A 21,792-nucleotide genomic window follows, 5' to 3' on the forward strand; every position below is an offset into this window, starting at 1 on the left:
GGAAACACATTTATGTAGGAGAATGTTATCAACTATATCTAGGTATAAAAGAATATTGAAAAAGTGTTATGTACAAAATTTCTCTAGTTTTCTTCTCTTTTGAACAGTTCACATGGGAAAAATTTTAATCTAGAATGTAGACTAAACCCTTTAGATATTTAAAGTGAAAACTACAGAATTGTGAGGAAGCAAAACTCAGGTAGTAAATGTTAATGGTACCTGCTTTTGTAGTTTAGATTTTATAAAATTATTTGTATGTGGGTTACATTGTGTGTGTATAGTTAGTACACATCAGCACAAGGGCATATGAACTCATATGTTTGCGCCTGTGGCCAGAAGAGGTCATCAGGTCTTTATTTTTCTCTGCCTAAATCCCTTGGGACAGGGTCTCTCTGCACCCAAATGCAGCTTCAGCTAGGCTGGCTGGTAAGTGAGCTTTCAGGAACTACCTGTCTCTACCTTCCAGTGAGGGAAGGGAGGGGATTACAGGTGTGTGTAGCCATGCCTGACTTTTAATTGGGTGGTAGGGATTTGAACTCAGTTTTTCATTCTTGCAAAGCAAAGGCTTTGACCCATCTCCTCATCTTTCCTTTTGTAGTTTTGAAGGTACTGTTTATACTGACTTGCTTGTGTTAAGATGTAGATTCTATGGCTATGTAGATATTCAACACATTTTTTGACACTTTCAAAACATCATGGTCAATAATTTTTATGAAAACTCATCATAGCCTCAAATGCCCTATGCAAGGACTCTGTGAGGTGAATGAAGGGCATCTGAGCTGCTTTGCAAATGTGGCCTAAGCTAATGCTGCGCATTCTTCTGGTGCCATTCATTGTGATTTTTTGCATGAGCTGAGAACTTTGAGACTTTTTGTTGGCTTATAGATCTGCAGTTTATTATATTTATTTATATTATTCTACTTAACTTTAGAGGTTTGCAGGATCTAATTTAATTTTTAAAAATATCCTGATATTTTTTAGCCCTCTTCTTTTAACATCTGAACCACAGATCATAAACCCATATCATCAATCTTCACATCTGCAGGTCTCATTTGAACCAATTTAAATTGGCCATAACCATACTATTTTCTTGCGTTATTCAATACTGGAACAAAATTTGGTAGATATGAGGTGGACTTCATCATTTGGATGACTTAACAGTTGTAGATTAAGAGAATAAGTTGAAGTGTGTGCTTGGCTCTCCCCTCCCCTCCCCTTCCCTGTCCTCCTCCTCCTCCTCCTCCTCCTCCTCCTTCTTCTTCTTCTTCTTCTTCTTCTTCTTCTTCTTCTTCTTCTTCTCTTCTTCTCTCTCTCTCTCTCTCTCTCTCCTCCTCTTCCTCCTCTCTCTCTCTCTCCCTCTCTCTCTCTCTCTCTCTCTCTCTCTCTCTCTCTCTCTCTCTCTCTCTCTCTCTCTCTCTGCCTCATGGTGGGGTGGGTCTGGGGGTTAAGGAGGTAGTTGGGAGAGCTGGTCTAGTAAACGGTCACAGCATTATTGCTTTACCAGGCTCCATGTTTATCTTTGCTTGTCTAGAGGGTTTCCTCTCCTCAGTGCTGAACTGGTGAATAGCCTCAGTGAAGGAATTTGTCAGGCTCAGGGTGGTATCAGGAGTTATACAGGAAAATAGTAATGAACACTAGGAAAATAAATAAGGGTTAGTTCAGAAAACCCAACTGAAACAGCTGCACTGGTAAGATGTGAATAATAAAATTCCTAGTCATATTTTGCCATAAATAGAGGTTTGGGAATTTTTCATTCACCTTATTTAAAATTCAGAAATATTAAAGGTACAGGTTCTCTCATTACAGAAATAATAGAATTCCAGCTATTACCGAGTTAGGGTCATTTAAATGGATATAACATGCATTATATCAGTAAGTGGAACATCTGTATGAAATGTCCACCTGCTGATCGACTACTCCTGCTCCATGCACAATTCAGTGAACAGCACTTAATCATTTTAAGACTTCTTCTAATGAAGCCTTATCTAGATTAACATTTTAAGCACAAATACTTTCAGGCATTAAAACCCTCACACTAAATGAAATTGCATTGTCTTGTTTACCCTTGTTGATTAATAAGCAATCTGTTAACTGTTAGAACAGTCCAATTGTGGCAGTAGAAGGAGATTAGTAATGCAGTGATGTTTGTGGGTGTAATCATCATTTCTCCTGCAGGCTGAGAATTAGAATATCGCTTACACACTATCCGTAGGCAAGGAAAGGATATAATATTTTTAGACATGTGTACCCACACTTTTGCTTCAATCGTTCGGCTTAGGGTCAGTGCAGCAATACAAATGCTTCTGGGAGCGGGGAGCAAAATGCTATTTTGATGCATGCATATTCGTTTTAAATAGTGTGAGTGTCTATTAAAAGAAATAGAGCAACCAGAAAATTGTGCAGTAATATCTAGTATCTTGATATGTGTTTTTGGAAAAGTATTGCTTTGTTAATCAAGCATTGGAAGAGAAACATTGCACGTAATTTTTTTTTAGATAATAGAGTTTACATATGGAAATTCTTTGCAATATTACTTATTTTTTGCCAATAAAATACTGAACTTTTTCTCTCCAGAGAATCTAGGTATAAACTTATAAGAATAATTACATTGTGGGGGAAGATTTTTCTATTTGTTATTGTAGTTTTTTTTGACCTTGAACCAATACCTTTGAGTTTGCTTGACTGGAATTCATATGACCTAAGTGATTTTTTTAACCATGTGAGAAATTGTTAATATTGAGGTGTCAAGACAAGATCTGGAAAAATGAACCAGTGGAAAGGAGAGAGGAAACAGAGACCCCCTAAGATTCCTAACATTCATCAACTATGTATAGCAGGCCTCCAATCTCAAGGAAACCGTAGGTCTCTTCCTTGTCCTAGTGTTCCAAGCTGAGCATATCCCTACAATGTGAAATCATGGCGGGAGTAATTCCATCCTCCCCCCCCCCCCCCCGACACACACAGACTGGTCTTTTTCTGTATTGCAGTCCCTCTGCCATGAGATTAAGCAGCGGCGTCGCGGAGTGGCCTCCGTTCTGAGGTTGTGCCAGCACCTTCTGGATGACCGGGACACCTGCAATCTGAATGCGGACCACCAGCCCATGCAGCTGATCATTGTAAACCTTGAGAGACGGTGGGAGGCCATCGTCATGCAAGCTGTCCAGTGGCGAACACGGTTACAAAAGAAGATGGGAAACGAATCCGTGAGTGTCTTCTCCCAGCAGGATCAGCTCTCTTATTGACAAACAGAACCCTGTGCTTGGGCAATATGTCCGTGATAAAGTTTCCATGCAAGCTGGAGGCCTAACTATCCACTACCCAAAACTCCACTCATGGTAACACAGCTACTCACTTTACTGTCATGCATTTTAGCATTATCTCATTGTCTTTTTAAAAAATTGTATATTGTGGTTAGCCTTACCATTAAGGTTATTAATTCTTTCACGTATTCCTTCACCAAACGTTTTCACCAAGCACACAACGCTCCATGGATATTTTGCTAGGAGATAACTTCATACTCTGAGTGCATGAAGCGGCGTGTGCTGTGTTTTTATTTATTGCTGAATATCTATTGTTTATCTTTCCCTTTAATGAGGAAATAACACCACGTGTGCACCTGTCCCCACTGGTCCTGCTTCAAGTGTCTTCTGATAGATTACTGAGAACTGTCAAGCTTCTTCGTAGAGTTTAATGCAGTGTTCATAGTAGGGGGTAGCAATTCCCATTAACAATTTGCCAGATTTGAGAGTGCAGCTTGAAGTAATTACTAGGAGAAAGAAACATATAAGAGTAAAAGTTGTCATCTTATAATATAGAATACACATTTTCTCTGAAAGCCTTCATATTCTTTAGTGAAATAAATTGTCATTGGAAAGAGGATATTCCTGAAATGACCTTGACATTAGTGTCTAGTAGTTATAGGGCCAATTTTCATATTTGACTTACATACATGAAATTCATGTATAGAGTTGGGTGACTATATATACATATATATACACATATATACATACATATATACATATGTGTGTGTGCATGTATATTTATATATAATCATAGTTTCCACATATAAACACAAGTTCTATTCTTAACAAGGCCATTGGATTTACTTTCTAGAAAAGTGGAGAGTGGATTGAGGTTAACAGTGCAATGAACATGGGATTGTTTTATTGGGGGTGTTCTCTGCTTTGGGTCTCTGTTGTTGAGCGAGGAGGATAAGTTGCTTTTATAATCACACAGTATTTCAGTAATGCAGGTAGTGATCTTTGCCAAGACTGAAATGTCTGCAAGTGGCCTCTTTACTTGTTCATCATACACCTCTGCTCCTCTCGTTTCCTGATTGTGCATAGAGCTTTCTACTGCTATATTTCCAAAACTTGCAATATAGTTTGCATACATGGGCCCTTGGCAAATATTTACTGAGTAAGTAAGCACATGCATTGGTATAACTATATGCCATTCCTATAGTTAATCTAAGTTTTCATCTTTTTGCAAAAGAAGTAATTGTACTTCTGAGAGTCATGCTTTAGGAATTATTTTATTTCTGTAAGAGTATTTTACCTTCATGAGAACACACAGAAGCTAACTTTTAACCTTTTCTTGTGTAATAAGGCTTTCCCAGACTCCTGGGTCTATTTTCTCAGTTGTGGGAAACCTCTAGCCTCCACATGCAATCTGGGGAAACTAATATGGCTAATTTGCTGTAAGTCTTTAGGATGCCAGAGAACAGAGAACTCCACAGGCAGGAAGCTTCCCAGCTAACAGAGGTATCTTTTGAGGTCTCCTGCAGGAGGAGGATGCTGAAAAGATCAAAGAATACAATTTGTGGTACTTCTATGACGCTAGAAATCGTCCTCTTTCTGTTCAGTCACATTAGGAAATGTCACTAACTGTGATGGGACATCTCAGTTGTGAAGTGGACGGGATCTAAAGTCACCTGGGAGATGGGACTCTGGGCATACTTACAGAAAGTTATCTTGATTAGGTTAACTGAAGTAAGAAGACATACCCACTGTGGGTGGCACCATTCCCTGGGCTTGGGTCCTGGACTGCATGAAAGAGCATTAGCATGGCTCTTTGCTTTTTTGCTTTGGACACAATGTGATCACCACAAGCTCCTACCTCCATGGTATGCCTGCCTTCTCGGGCTGTGCTCAAACCATGAACCAAAATAAGCCCTCTTTTCCTTAAGTTGCGTCTGTCAGGTATTTGGCGGTGCAACAGGAAAACCAGCTGATGTAGAGATGGTCAAATTGACAAGACCCAGCAGCACCTTCACAGCGGCTGGAGGAGAGATGAGAGATAGTTTCTTACAAAGAGTGACTGCCAGCTTTTCTGTCAAAAACAGTGGAAATCAGGAGACAGAAAAGGTGGAGAGGAAAGTGAAGTAGCAATGTGAGAAAATAACCTAGAGTTTCCTTCACGGAGCAAATGGCATTCCGAAAGGGCAAGAGCTATAGTTTAGAAATATCTATAGCAAAGGCATCCATCGCCATCATACCTAGACTACTGGAAATGTGAAGGGAAGGCCATCAACCAAACAAAACTTACATCCAATAGAAGCCTGGATATGCACAAAGGGATAAAGAACACAGAAATGATAACTGTGAGTAAATGAGAAGCGCTTTCCCTATTATTTCAATCTCTTTAAGTGTTAATAGACTGTTTAAATCAAGATAATAGCAGCACATGGTAGGATTTATAGCATGGAGGATAGAATGTACAACAACAGCATCACAAAGGCTGGGAAGCAGAAATGCCATGATGCTTTGTGCTCTTTTTATTTTATGTGAGGTACTAGAACATTCTTTAAAGGGAGGCTATGATAAGATCAAATGTGTATGTGGCGGTTACACCTTAAAAAATACAACAACAACAAAAAAGTTAGAGTAAGACACAAAAGGCAATGAAGCAGCATCATTTTTTAGATCCCTGCTTAAAGAAGAAGAAGAAAATAAGAAACAGAAGAAGAAAATAAGAAACAGACAGGCAAGCTGAAGATTTAAAGTGGCTACATCAATAGTCTTTGTGAATGAAACTGACTGAAAACTACTTAAAAGAATGTAATTGCTAAATTGGGTAAACTCAACCATACATTGCCTACCTAGTAGGTGTAGAGTGAGTATATTAATATTAAACAAAGTAGACTTCAGAACAAAACAAAAAAAAAACCCACAATGTATAAAGGATGCCAGTCTTTACAATGGGAGTTCCAATTTACTGTAAGAGGACATGTCTAGATGTTTAGGCCATCTTACAAACCCACCACACAGAAAATCTATATTCCTGTGAAGAGAAAAGAAAAGCAGAGTATTGGACAGGGATTCCACCATCTTGTCTCAATAACTGGTAGGCCAGAAATTCAGTGTGGACAGAACACATGAATGGTATTGTGAAATACAAAGACCTACCTTCACAGTCCAAGTCTTGTCAAAAAGGGGAGATGGCACCAACAAAAGCTGAGTCTGCTCACCACTGGTGGGAAAGCTGGTGGCTGCACCTGTGGGAAATGATATGGATATTCTCAAAGCATTTGAAAATATAATTACTATATAAGCCAACAACTCCTGTTCTGGGCATGTGCCATCTCCTCATTAACATGCCTGTATGCCCATGTTCTTCACCACAGTTTCCACCAGAACCACGGGATGGAAACTGATGAATGATTCACTGGTGAATGAATCAAAGAATATTGGGATGTTCAAATCCATCCTTTATAGGAACATTCTGACATTTACAGCAACGTAAACAAATCTAGAGGGCATCCCATGCCGTTAAGTAAGTGGACAGTAAAAGAAAAATAATAGACAATCTGATTTGCATGTGGAATCTTAAAGTAACAGCAGAGCAGAAAAGTGGTTACAGGGGCAGGGGACCAGGGAAAATGGAAGGAGGTCTATCAGAAACCACAAAAGTTTCAATTATGGTAGAATGAATAATCTAAAGATCGAATGTATAAAAGGATGAATATAGTTAATAATATTGCCTTGCACACTAGACATGTGTTAAGAGAGTAGGTTTTAGGCATCTTGCCACAGCTACACACAAAAGAAACTGACTCTGAGCTTATGGATACGCAAGTTTTATTGATTATAGTATTCACTTCGTTGTATGTGTGCATATCAAAGCATGGTGATGATCTTAGATATACAACAAAAATTGGTAAGCATATCATCCAGTATCAACAAAGACGACATTATTTTTAAGTGTATACACAACATGCATCAACACTCTTTTCTGAATCACAAATTTTTTTTTTATTTATATTACACAAAGTATAGCCAAGGAACAATAGCATAGTGTTGTCATGTTCACTTAACACAAAGTGTTCATTTTGTCTGTCACAGGATTTTAGTTTACAAATGTGTTACAGAAATATACTTGGACATTTTTCAAATAAATGTCCAGTAACATACTTAAAGATTCTGCCATATCCCTGTTCCATGCTTGGAAGATTTTGGTGGACAACCCCTTTCTTGGTTTCCCACTTCAAAGGTACACTCATTTGGAGACAGCAGGTCGAATAAAGATGGAAACAAAGCCAGGTTTTTCTACAACTTGGAGCTATCTGAGGATATAACTTCAGAAAAGAAAGCTGGAAAAGGTCCAGGTATCACCTCAGAATGGCAGACAGAATGCTATGTCACCATGGCCACTGGTCACTTCCTGGTTTGCGTCAGTGTTTTTGAGGAAAATGTTTGTGAATTGTTTGTAACCACTGAAGACAGGACTGGCCTTGAATGAAACTACACAGAATAAAGAAACAATCCTATCCACAGATCTTCTCACAAATGCCAGTCGGTTTCCTGTTGGGAAACATTTCATCCTGTCAAGATTCAGACCATCTTATATTCGTGTTCATTCTGAGGACAGATGTCTTAAAATATGAGCCTGAAAGACATTCACTATAGCCCTGCTTAGCCTGGCTAAGAGGCCCAAGGCTTTGTCTACAGTGTGAAATCTTTTATCTATAGAAGAAGAGGTTATGAATTCAGGAGGGGTAGAGGCACTGGAGGAATGGAAGGAGGGAGAGGAAGGGTAAAAATTGATGCAAATATAGTATATTTGTGTAATGAATTCTCAGAAACTAAAATCTGGTAAATATTTAAAAGAGAAAGAGGAGGAGTGGAAGAAGAAAAGGAGGAAGAGGGGAAGGAGGAAGAGGAGGAGCAGGAAGAGGACGAGGAGAACAAGGAGGAGGAGGAGGAGGAGGAGGAGGAGGAGGAGGAGGAGGAGGGGGAGGAGAAGGAGTTATTTTCTTGCCAGGCATGGTGGCATAGCCTGTAATACTAGCACTCCAGATGCAAAGAGGAAAACAGAGACTTTGAGGCTAACCTGAGCTACACAGTGCATTCTAGCCCAGCCTGTGGTACTTGGTGAGAACTTGTCTGGAAACAAAACAAACCCACAAGAGTAATGGAAAACAGGAAGAAATTTGCCTTTCTTGTCTGTTTCTCATCGGTTTGAATCTCTTCTGAGATCTGTGAAGGATTCTATCACCATTTTCTTAGGCAAAGTAGTTGACAATAACAAATAAGCCATTCTTGCTTTTCAGACAAATGTTTAAGCAGAAACGATCCAGTTTCCTTTGAAATACCTTAATTTAAGCAAGTATACCTTCGAATCCTTAGTGGATCTAGGGTTGAGGTTCTACCTTCATACACAGTTTTCTTCCTTCTGCTCCGACCCTCCAGAACTCCACTGAGAATACAACTTTGCATCCAGGAAAGCCTTACACATTTAATGGTCTCGAAACTATACGACACATCTAGCCACATAATTGAAAATAATAAGGCCACAATAAATGGGGTGGCCCCAGGGTGAAACACCCAAGGGATTCAATTGGTGTCACTTTGCATCAATGTCCATGCATCATGGTAATTGAGGTAACATAACCAATTACCACATTTTAATTAGAGTTCTAAGAACTTGAGAAAAATGGCAATGATGAGCCAGCTCCCTTCTAAAAAGGAAAGAAAGAATGAAACGAAAGGGAAGGAACCAGACATGTTACGTTGTTCAGGCTACGTACAAGGGGAAGGTATACAAAGCCACCCCCTCTCCCTTTTTCTTTCTTTCTGTCTAAATGCTTTTCCACTTTCTCTGTATTATTATTGGTGATACATTTGAAAATTAGAACTTTTAAATTGTATTTTTGACAGGTAATAGCATCCTCACCACTATCTGAACATAGTAACATATTAATAAAGTATATATATTTTCTGGCTCTGGTCACTAAACAAAAATAGACTTAGATTCCACCTCCCTCATGAACAAAAATTAAATGCAGAAAGAATTACTGCATTTAGAAAATAAATTTGACTTGTGGCAATTATTTTTATAAGGGTAGAGTTTAAGTGAGAAACCTCCTGTAAAATTTTACTGCTGCTACATAATCAAGTAATTATGTAATTACTTGTACTTAATTACTTACAAGAGAGATGGTTGTTTAAAAAAATCTTTATACATGTCAAAAACAGCTTCCTTATTCAGAATATTTCTAGCCAGGCTCCCAATATCAAAAAGCTCTTTCACTAGCACTACCCTATAAATAGTTTTATTTCATAAATTGCTCATAATTTTCTCCAATGATATGAAAGTGCATCATATAGATATCTACATGGAAAGGGAAGAAAGAGTAGGAAGATAAGACTGGAGGCAGAGGAGCAGGAGTAGGAAAAGAAACAAAAGAAGGAAGAAATTATTTTAAATTATGATTGAGTTTAGATATAAGACATGATATTCATCTGAAGAATTTTCCATAGGAAGAATGAGTTTCTCAACAGCACTGGATTATTTCCATGAGCATTGCAAGCAAATGGTATAATTAAGAGCTTGGCCGTTAGTTGTGCTACTATGGCAAATTCCTTTCCTTTGTACACCTCCAAGTCTTCATCCAGAAGACAGAAGAGACACTACTGCTCCCACTCTCAGTTATGTGGCCTTAAATGAATCCATGTGGAAGGTGTGCTCACAGCCACATAGTCAAGAAATGTCCTTTGTTGTTGGCACCTAACTTATTGCTCTGATCAAGCCTTACTTTCTTTCAAAAATGTATTTATTCAATATCGTGACTGACTATTGCATATAGCAAGCAACAGTGTGGGTGAGCGCTGTCTGCACTGAAGCCCTTTGTTGAGATATTCTCTACTCTGTGCATAACTGAAACTAGAATAACTTGTTCTACAACTAGTCACAAGAGCAGTCCAGGAGGGGCATCATCTACGCACATGAGCATTGTCTAAAACATGTCTTCTTTGTAGTAGCTAGACCCTGTTAAGATGTGCTCATCTGAGTTCACAGATCTGTTGTATGCAACCCGTAGCTTTGCTATCACTCCTTTCCTGGTAATCTTTTCCTGGCAGTCATTAAAACCTTCTGCCACTGCCATAGCTACTGCCGCTAGAACCACCATGGACACGTTAATTTTGTGGTTTAGCAAGTATTGGCCTCCAGCACCAAAAGGGCCCTAATCTCTTCTGCCTCCCAAGTTCCCCCCTTTGTAGGTCCAAAACTTCAAGACTGATGTTGTAATTGCCCAAATAATTGCAGCTCCCACAACCTCCAAAATTGCTTCCTTCATCACTTAATCTATTACCTCCATCCCCACTGTCACCATATCTACCACAACAAACACCATAGCTGCCACCAAAGCCGCCATAACCACTGAAGTTTCTTCTCTGACCAAAATTATGATTGCCATTAAAACCAGCTCCATCACCACCACCAAAGATTCTGAAGCAATTTGACCTCTCTGGCTGGGGGGAAGCACTTGTCTCTTCCTGCTTCCTTGGAGCTTTTCTTACTTCACAGCATAGCCATTTACAGTGTGGTGTTTCTGGAAGACTACTTTATCCATAGAGTCATGGTCATCGAAAGTCACAAAAACAGAGCCTCTCCCCTTTCTACGACCTCTGTCAGTCATGGTTTCAATTACTTCAGTTTCCTTAAACTGTTCAGAATAATCTTACCCGTGCTCTTCAGTGTCTTCCCCAACACCAACATCAGAGATCTCGTTCACTTTCACTGGCGCATGGTTTCTGATGACCTTCTCTTGCCACAGCTCTCTGGCTCCTCAGCTCTTGCAGCCACCATGTGTGGCCTTGCGCGGATCACTCATCCAACTTCTCCACAGTGACAAATCCAAAGCTCCTGGAGCATTTGGTGTTTAGACGTCTCATTACTGCACAGTTGGTGAGGGGTCCCCATTGGTAAAAATGGCCCCCCAGACTCATCTGTTTTGAAACTCAGCTGTCCATTGAAGAGCTTATACAGCTGTTTCAGTTGCATAGGTGCCTCCTTAGAGATGACTGCAGGGATGACTGCAGGGAGATGAGAGCCTTCAGCAGTGCTTTCCCTGCCACACCCGTGGGCAGAAGTGAGGAAGCTAGTGAGAGTATTCACGGGCCTTATTTATTTATTTTTGTCTGTCTGCGCCCAAATCTGCCTATCATAGTGTTCTACTTGTAGGTTTCTAGGACCCTCTGGATCCTTCTACTTTGCTATTCTCCCATGCTTCTCTCATCTAGAGTCCCAATAGGATGTCCTCCCCTCTGTCCCAGTTTCCTGGTAAAGGGATTCTATTTTAAAACCTTTTTATTTGTTCTCTTATTAGTAAATGTCACTAGCATAAAATGAGTTTAATTGTGATATTTTCATATATGCATATGATATAGCTTGACCACATCTATTCTTCCTCTACCTTCTTTTGTTCCCCTGTCACTTCTGCTATTCCTCTTGCTCTTCCCAAGTACTCTCCCCTCTACTCAAAGCTAAGCTTTTAAGGCCTAGATTCTGTACATAAGAGAAACTGTATAACATTTGTCTTTGAGTATGACTTTTTTTTAACACAATGAACTCGTGATCATGTTATTTTTCTTCAAATGACATTATTTCATTCTTCATGAATGAATTTTCTCATTGTGTGTATATGTGTTACACGTTTTCTTTATCCACTTGATTACTTTCTCTTGGTACTTCAATTAGGGATTTAAAAATTATTATTATCTAATCTCACTGATCCTTTGTCTATCTCCTGTCCATTTATCAGCCCTTTACAAATTTTCTTGACTTATCTTACAGTTTTAGGTTTTTATTTCTAGCATTTAATTTTGGTTTATTAGTGGTCTATCTCTTCTTGCATTACCCATTTATGCATGCTACCAACTTCTCCATTGGAGGTCTAATACATTAATAATAATTATCTAACACTTTCTGGTAATTCTAAAATCTGTGTCATACCAAGATTATTTTTGATGCTTATCTCTTCAGATTCTTTCCCCTGTCACTTTAGAATGATATATATATATATATATATATATATATATATATATATATATATATATGAATGTGTATATACATATATGTATATATGTTGTTTAAAGGTGAACATGCTGTGTTAATGCAATAAAAACTAAGTTAAATGGGCTCTTCATGTGAATTTTGTTTATTAATGTAGGAGTTGAGCTGTATCTCATATTGCTATAGCTATAATTCTTTTGTGCAGAGATTTAAATTTCTTGCTTCTGTCTCTCCTCTTATCATTCCTTTTATCTTCAGGATTTCCTTGGAATGGTTCTCAGATATCTTTTATCACTTCCATCTCCAATCCACTGTTATACTGGAGCCCTGATGATGTAATAATAAAGGATGAGGGAAAAGATGCCTTCACTAACACTGACTACAGTTTCTGCGTGTGCTTGTGTCTTTGTCCTGCCATCTCTCCCATTGTCTCTTTGTTTGTCCACCTGTTTAGTAGAGGTAGGAAGACTAGAGGGGTTGATGAAAGAGGATGCCCTATCTCCAGATGGGAAAGGCCATGGAAAGATTCTCCTGGATACTTTGTAATGATGTAACACAGGCACACACCCTACCATTCACCCTCCTGCCAGAATCACCAGTGGTAGACTAGATCATCCGTGCTTCTATGCTTATCTGCAAGGACCTACCCCAGTCCACTCAGCATAACCTGCCTTGCTTAAATGGCTGAGATGTTACTGTGATATTCCATGCCCCTCATCAAAGGTATACTGTAATTCAACTATGTTTAGAAATCAAAGTCCATAACCTCCCAAGCTTTCACTGATGGATATCACTGTAACTGAAAAAAAAAAAAAACAAAAAACAAAACATTTTGCACCAGCCAGTCTATCTAGTTCTAAACACATATTTTTAAGTTGCCAAAGGGTATGACCAACAAGTCAGAAATCAGTAGATTAAATAGTAAACCATACATGCACATCCATCCTAACTAGCCAGGAAGGAAATGCAAAGTTACAGGATCAGGGTCCCCCAAAAAGTTTTTATCTTTTTTAACTCTTTGTCCTCAAATCATCTGGGCCATTCATATGAAGACATCCGCTAGTTGTCTACAAATCCTTCCCCAAAGTAGAAGTAACATGAAGTCCTAAAATATATATGATTCCAGTAGACATTTAAGAATATCTAACCTGATTAAAACTCACATTCTTCATAGGTATTTTATGATCTGTAAAGTTTGATATAACACAGAGATGAGATGTGTGCCCAATGCTGGCCTGCTGGTCATGCCGTGTGTGCATGCTGCAGTTCTGACTTTTAATATGTGTTCTATATATGTTAGGGATTGAGTGTACTGTTTACTGGGATTATGTCAGAGATTTCATATTTTATTATTTTCCTAGGTTTAAGATAATTTTTGTGTTATAACACATCTTTTATAGAATAGTTCTTTCTAAACATTTTTCCTGCACGGCTCTTTTAGCCTCTTCCTCCTTGGTTTCACTTGGAATGCGCTGGTCCACATTGATCTTTCTCCTTTCTTTATTCATCCTGTTCTACCCGACTTTCAAGTCCAGTTGCTCCTTTTATCTTATTCTTCTCTTTAGGCAATCTCACCCCACCCACAGCTTCAGGAAGTCCAGACAGGCAGAGTCAGGACTACAGCTCTCTAGAGACCTCCCTAAGGCATTTCAAACTCTGTTTGTTCAAAAGAAAAATCCTAATCTTTCCTGACAAACTGATCCTCCTCCAGTAGTGTTGACTCGAGGGAAAACAATTGCCTCTTCAGTAGTGTTAAGACAGAGAATGTGTCCTCCTCCATCTTCACAGTGTCCTATGCATCCAGCTGATGGGCTTTACTGTGCAAAGAGCCCTTTCCCCTGACTGCACTATGGCCACCTTAGTCCAGGCTAAAAGAATCTTTGGCCAATGAGTAGTTTGCATAGAGTAGTTGAGTTGTTGCTCGTACACAAAGCCAGCATTCAGTACACGAGTTCTGCTTGCTCTTAGCTGTACCACTGCCGTAGCCATCCTCATATCGCTCTTTTCTCTGTGTACTCTTTGTTGTTGTTGTTTGGGGTTTTCGTTTGTTTGTTTTTTACCTGTGTAATCTTTTAAAGTACTAATCTGACTGCCCCATGCCCTTTCTGCTTTTCCAGGCTTGTTTCTAGTCCGGTCTTGCTCTCCCTAGAGGCCATCTCCTCTGTTTGCTGTCAAGCCTTCAAGTGTAGACTGCTCTCTCTTACCCAAAACTCTTGTTCCTTTTGCTTTTGGGGTCCACCCAGCCCTAAGTTCCTTCCAGAAAGTTCTTGCTACTCTCCAAAAATTGACCACAATTCCATTTCTCAGGAAAGCTTTTTCTGACCTCCTAGAATAAACTGAATCTCTTCCTGATATTTTATTACAGATAATAATCTGACCCACTAGCTGCAAACCATATACTTTTTTACTTTGTACCTGTTTTTCAATAAATTTGCTGACTATATAATATGTAAACATTTTATCAATATATGCTTATAGCGCAAGTGAATGGGGTTGTCCAAAATGTTAGTAATAACTTGCCTTAGGCATCTACTTATTTTAATTTTTATCTCAACCTGCCACTTAGTTCTTACTGGATTACCTCTTTACCTCCTGCCATATTCATATTTTAACCAACCAGGGAAAACTCTTGTTTCCTTGTGCAGAACTCTGTCTGGTCTTCTGAGCTGGTTATCCATGAGCTAAGACATTAGTGTCTTTATGGGGCAGGAGTGTTGGAAGGAACCCAGACCAGCAGACTTTTGCAGTGAATAACTACATCCTTGCTATTTTCCCAGGATGCAAGTCTGTGTTGACACTTTTCTCTGTGCTGTGTCTTAAAAATGGACAAGGAGCATGGTCTGAAAATACAGGCATTAAACCTCAGTACCAATCTGTTGATCCTGAAGTCACATTTAAATTCCAATTTGAGAGAAAACATTTAAGTGCAAATGCCACTAGTGTCAAGTAATTGTCTCATCCTGATTCAGGAGATTAGCCTTACTCTGATTTTCTTCTTTTATTCAGGTCTAATATTTAGATCTGTTGTTTCCCCTGAATAATGTTTACAATTTTTAAACATATTTATGCCTGAGTTTACTGAATATCAGATAAAGATATTACATTTAAGTTATGGGAGGGTGAAACTAAAATATCAAAATTGAAAAGGCAATTGTTTAGTGTGTGTGTAAAAGAAAGTACATAAAACGTTATAGGTATAAGCCCAGAGGCTCAAGATACCAAAGCTAAAGCTATTTTAAAACAGATAAAAATATCCTTCCCGTAGCCGTAATGCTGCCAGTTTATCACTGTTGACTGGCAACTGTGCACTGTGTCTGAGTGTTTCATCTATCTGTATGCATGGTTTTTGCTGATTCCACTGGGTTATGGGTTAGGAGGGAATGGAGCTACAACAATGGAATGGGGCCTAGTGAGTACCGGCTGCATGCTTGCCACTCTGGGATTTGCCTGTAGAAAAGCAGAGCATGTTCATTCTCAATGAACTTTCAAGCCATATATACTGACAGTAAGACAATGTTGACGTGAATGAGACAGTAACTACCCAAACTGTGCTTGGGATGGAAATGACAGCATCTGTTACAAAGCTAATTGCAAAACTGTAAGCTGCTTTCTGCGTGTTCAGTGTCTGGGCGGTGCTGTGTCAGGGCCAGGGGGGATAGTTGAATGAGTAAACGACTGTGTTGAATTACATGACTCTACCTGTAATGTAAGAATCGTGTGTGTGTGTGTGTGTGTGTGTGTGTGTGTGTGTGTGTGTGTGTGTGAGAGAGAGAGAGAGAGAGAGAGGGTGAGAGAAAGAGAGACCTCTGACTGAATTTTGAAAAACTTAAATGAAGAAAATAGAAGCCACATCCATCCATCCATCCATCCATCCATCCATCTATCCATTCACCTTAAAATGTTAATGCATCATCCACCAAGAGCAAAGATACAGTGTCACAAGGAGCAGACACCATTAAAGAGGCAATTGTAGTGAATGTTGGCTTCAAAGGAGTGCTACACGTAGAATGCCAGTCATCATATGTAACCAGATTGTGGTTACTTAGAACTTAGAATTTAAAAAAATATCCATTGACAGTTGAATGTAGGTGAGTAAGGGTGGTTTGGTTTTATGAGTGAAGCAGTACAATGCAAGAATGTATTTTAGGAAGTTTGGTTTGGAAGTGAGGTGCAGGATTGTAGTAAACACATTGTTGCTCATCTCAAGTTTTATGATGGGATTTTCCTAAGTTCCCACAAGGACATTTAATGGCCTTTTAAGTAAGGATTTTTTTCCTTGTATGCTTGCGTTGGTAGGGTTTTATTTTGTGGCTATGCTAGGAAAAGCAAAGGAAGAAAGAGCTATTTTAGCTCAGGGTTTCAGAGGGTTAGTTTATGGTCAGCCAGTTTCATTGTTTCTGGACCTGTGGTGAAGCAAAGCCTAATGGCAGAAAGAAGAGTACAGCCACAGCAGAACTGCTTGCCTCTTTGTGTTGACCAGGCTATAGAGAGGGCAAGGGGAGGGCCCACATCACCAAGGACCCCTCCCTTCAACTAAATCTCACTTCACAAGTTTCCATCACCTCCCAAGAACCGTTGACTTATGAGCCCATGAGGGTCGGTCAGAAGTTGGAGTCTTCATGATCAGGTCATTTCCTGGAGCCCCATCTCTGAACTCACCTCTGAATCAGTCCTTCACTGCATCCTTATAACAGACCCTCACTTGTTTTTCCTTACTGCAATGTATTTCCACTTTTTGAGTTTGGAATTATGGAAATAGGGGGTTTTTCTTTGTCTTAATCAAAGCAATTTTTCAAATATTATTGAAAGGAAGTATTTTTTTCTTTACATGGTGGGTGAAATATCTCCGATTGCCTTGTCCGAAATTTTTTATAGTTTATTAATTTATTCATATTACATCTCAATTGTTATCCCATCCCTTGTATCCTCCCATTCTTCCCTCCCTCCCATTTTTCCCTTACTCCCTTCCCCTATGACTATGACTGAGGGGGACCTCTTCCTCCTGTATATGCTCATAGGGTATCAAGTCTCTTCTATTTTAAAGACCATTCTACAATAAATTTTAACAATATTTAGTTGACTCAAATAATCCATGGGCCCTGATGTGTCCCTTTTCTTTTAGCCTTAAGCAAGAGTAGCTACGTCAATTACTTCTGGAGATTAAAGGTCTAGAAGCTACTAAAATAATCCATTTTGAAAGCATTTTTGCATGTAAGCCATTTTCTTTTCAATTTGAGATAAAGAATTTTCATGTGATAGGGAGCAAAATATCTTATATTTTCTTTATCCCTCATATTCTCTCCATCATCTTTATCTCTGCTACCTTTGTTAACAATGCTTATGGCCTTTGTTTTCCCCAAGGACGGGGATGGGGAAAAGGAGTTGCAACAGTCCATATCCTCTTCCTTAGGACACCCCTCTCACTGAGACCAGAAAGAGTCAGCTGGATACGACAGGCTACATGTGCCAAAATGGGGACTGAAACACATCAGCTAAAGACGCTGGGCAAATTCTGCCCACTGCATGGTGTGCTTCCTGAAGCATCTTTATTGCACCTTTACTTCCCACACTGCTCCCTCCCAGGGACCTCAACCCAATTAAAGAACTCAGTTTTAGGCTGAAATAATACAGGCTGGAGAAAGGGCTGGATGGGGATTCAGGTAGCTTTGTTTTAAAAGACATTCTTGTAAGATGGCTAACACACTCATACAAACTGAGGATGACGTTACAGCTATTTTACCTGACAAAGCAAACCCTGAGGAGACAAGGTCCAACTCATGCCTTTTTGCTTCCTTTTCTTGTGTTAAGTTAGAAGGAACCCACTTTAAATAGAGAAAGGAGGCCAATTTTCAAAATGCAATACCCCCCCATTTTTTTAGTAGCACTCATACAGTAGCAGTGGCAAAATAAACAACGATGTGTTGGATTTTGTTTCTCTTTATCTATATGACATTTGTGTCATCACCGTAGCTCTAATCCATATTCAGGTCTTCATGTTTGGTGTGCAGTAATATGTAAATTATCTCGCCAGCTGCATGGAGCAGTGTTTGTTTATTCTATTTCTTTTGGCACTGCACAGAACTGAATTTCTGCCAAAATGGGGCTGCTTCAGGGAGCACTGGTGCTCCAGGAGGAAGTTCTGAAAGGAAACGCACATCATAAGTCTTCACTCTGTGAAGCAGAAAAATCAAAACAAACTTTCTGTTTACTAAAATATCAGTATTATGAATGTAAAATAATGTGTTTGTTAAAATATAATGAACATGCTGCCCGTCTCCGGGATGCATGGCGTATGTGGGCTTTGGAAATGAGGGCACAGTGCTGAGCAAGCTGGTGCGTTTCGATTCCTGGAAAGAAAATAGGTGAAATAAAATAGACGGAGACAACATCTAGAAGTTTAAGGAGAAAAGAAATATTTTAGCATGCATATTAATCTTTGGAAACACATGGCATATACATGCATTTAAATGTGGACAGCTGTGGCGTTTAAGTGTTAAAAAATTTCATTAATGATGCATAGAGCTATCTACTTCTGTTGGCAGGCCTTTCAGTCTTCAATCTGACACTTCCTTTTTTAACCAGCAAGCTAATTTCCCCTCTTTTGTGAGGAGTAACTGTTTTCACACTACTGCTTACCCAGCAAGCCTCCTTATTGTTTCATGGCTAATTATCTTCCCCAGCTTCACCTTCCCCAGTGAGGGGAGCAGGACAGTTTCTCCCGGCACTAATGAAAGCTAGGTTTTATGGGTACACTGTGTAAATAAATGTAAGCTCTGATCAGGCCCCATAATGGACGAGTTCCTAAAGTTTATGGAGTCACAGCTCATCTAGTACTTTGCTAAATAACGACGCAAAAAAAAAAAAAAAAAAAAAAAAAAAAAAAAAGATTTGGTGAAGGAGGCTTTAGACGTGGAGGAAAAAGTAAAGGCTTTGTCAGTTTAATATGGCAGCTATCTGCAGGTAAACACAAGGGATCTACATTGATCCCGATGTCCCCGGTGGCCCCTAATAACAGCAGCATCTGCATAGAGAACATCTTACAGAGAAGTCCTTTTGAAACATGGCTGATCTGGTAAGAGGTGGCTACTTTCTGGAATTATACTTCCCAGATTACTTCTAAGTTATTAATAGAAAACAGCAACCAGGATTTGTATCAGAATTTGAAGAAATGCTTCACATACGGCTCCCGGCTTATTATAAAAAGATGCAAATCTAGGACACCTAAGTGGAAGCTGTGCAAAGGGTCAGCTGGGAGATGACCTTACGCCGCCATGCCTGTCTGGGCACACCGTTCTTCTGGTACTCTCAGATGTCCAGCAGCCTGAAAGCTCTTCCAGCGTCTTTCTTTAGCAGTTTTAGAGTTTGACTCTTCAGCACTACTTTCCTTTCCACGGGGTCCTTGGAGAGAAGAAAGTTTGAGTTTCCTAACTACCCCCTTGGTGTTTGGGGAGGCCAGCCCCAGCCTGAGGTGGCCTAGAGCTCCTTTTTCACTTGCCTCTTCAGCATAAATTCTGGCATAATCAAGACGAGGTCTCATGAAAACTGAAAAACCGTTGCCATCAACTCAGAAAATTCTTCAGGTTCTAGGTTCTAGGGTCAGACGTAAAACAAAGACAGAATATGATTTGTGTTATTCTTGGCTTTGTAATGGGAAACAGAACTTTTGTGGGGCAATTACAGAAAGAAGACACAGACAGAAGAAAGTGTTCAGGATTTTTCTTTGTTTATTTTTGTCTGTTTGGTTTTGTTTATTTGTCTGTTTTTTTAAAAATTATTTGTTTTTGGGGTTTTGTGGAGGTTGCTTGTAGTTTTTCATGTGTGTAGGTGTGTGTGTATACTCTGCTATCTTCTGTAGAATTCCTTCCTATAGCCTCCTGGCAGCCTATTTTTCATAAATAGAACAAAATTGGAGCATTGAATGGCTTGTTTGTTTTGTCGTATTTTGCAGTTGTTAAGTAAAGACACTGTTAGGATACGCTCCCACGTCTGGAGTTATGAGAGAAATGGTAGGACAGAGTTGGCCATGTAGTCTCAGGCTGCCATGGTTTCTGCAGTTCTGATCTTCTAGAACAAGTGTGAGAGAACAAGGAAGGTGCTAGACAGCTTGGCGGGCCCATGCGCCCAGAGTCAGGCTGGTTGTGAGACTGCCTCCTTCAGGTTACTTTTTAATCTGTCCTCTGCTTGCCTTCTCATGTGCCAGCCTGTAGGATCTGGTATTTCTAAGGTGACTTGTGGGGATTTTTTTTTCTCTTAATTCAGTGGCTTTTCTTAATTCACACAAAAGTAGTCACATTATAGTCTTTAGTATATTGATACCATTGTATAGCTACTGTCCCTACTTTTAATACATTTCCATCACTCAAAGGGAATTTCGGACCTATTAAGCCACAGCAACTTTTCTTCCCTGCTAAGAGCCACCAGGAAGGACCAGTCTCCATTCTGTCTCTGAATCCGCCTATTCTGAATATTTCTAAAATTATCTATTTCAGAATATTTACTGATTCCTGGCAATAAATGAAGCAATATATTGTAGCCTGCCCTTGACTTACACACACAGAGCCAACCAGACATAGGTAAAAATATTTTGGGGGAAAACTGATCTCTAGTTTAACTACACACAGGTGCCTCTCATTTTCCCCTCCACGGTGCAGGGTAGCAGCCCCTGACGGTGTGTCCACACTGGAGCAGATGTTGGAAGATGATATAAAGTATTCCAAATATACCAGAAACTTAGGCCTGGGAATGTAGCTCTGCGGGTATCACACGTATCTAGTCTGTACAAGGCCGTGGGCTTGATCCCCAAACACTGAATGAGACCATGCGTTCTCAGAATCTGGTCTCCAGGCACTTCTTGGAACGTATTCTCTGTGGCTAACACACGACAACTGAACGTGGTGTTTTTTGTTTCTGCTGCCTTATACTGCACAAATTCTTCAGGCTATTAGCTTTTATAACTGAACGGTGGCCCACCTTTAAAAGTCAATGATTCTCTTGCTGGTTTGCACAGTACAGTTTAACCCCATGACCTTCTTCTGTCGTCCTTCAACAATCTGGGAGATGGAGAGTAACCCTTCTTCTCTCAGTTCGCTTGACAGTTTTATTTTGAAGGCCTGTTTTATATCGTAAACTACTTTGTATGCTGGGCTACACCAGAGATAGGCGAGGCTAAGTTCCTGTCCTCATGAAGTCGGTATATGGAGGGAACACACCTATCTTCCATTGCTATGTTCTCTTGGGGCCACATCTAATAGGCTTATAATTTCTAGTAACTTTAGATTACGTTTGTATGAGTTAATTTTCTGTCTGCTGTGATGAAACACCCTGATAGAAAGCAACTTACGGAAGAAAGGATTCGATTTGGCTTAAGGCTCCAGGAGGATAGCCTTGGCCATAGTGAGGAGGATGTCACTACTATCAGGGAAAACATGGCCTTACGATCAGGATGCTGGTTGATCACACTTTCATCCACACACAGGAAGCACAAAGACAGAGAGA

General features: G+C 39.7%; 1 protein-coding gene across 1 annotated transcript in view; it reads left to right on the forward strand.

Moving 5' to 3' along the window:
- Akap6 (A-kinase anchoring protein 6) overlaps positions 1–21,792 on the forward strand; it is a 443,673-nt gene that overhangs the window by 401,767 nt on the left and 20,114 nt on the right. The window contains 1 exon segment of the mRNA XM_051145949.1: positions 2,988–3,203. Within this exon segment, the coding sequence (XP_051001906.1) occupies positions 2,988–3,203 (216 nt within the window).

The sequence above is a fragment of the Acomys russatus genome, chromosome 1 (genome assembly GCF_903995435.1).
Source record: "Acomys russatus chromosome 1, mAcoRus1.1, whole genome shotgun sequence".
Classification (NCBI taxonomy): Eukaryota; Metazoa; Chordata; class Mammalia; order Rodentia; family Muridae; genus Acomys; species Acomys russatus.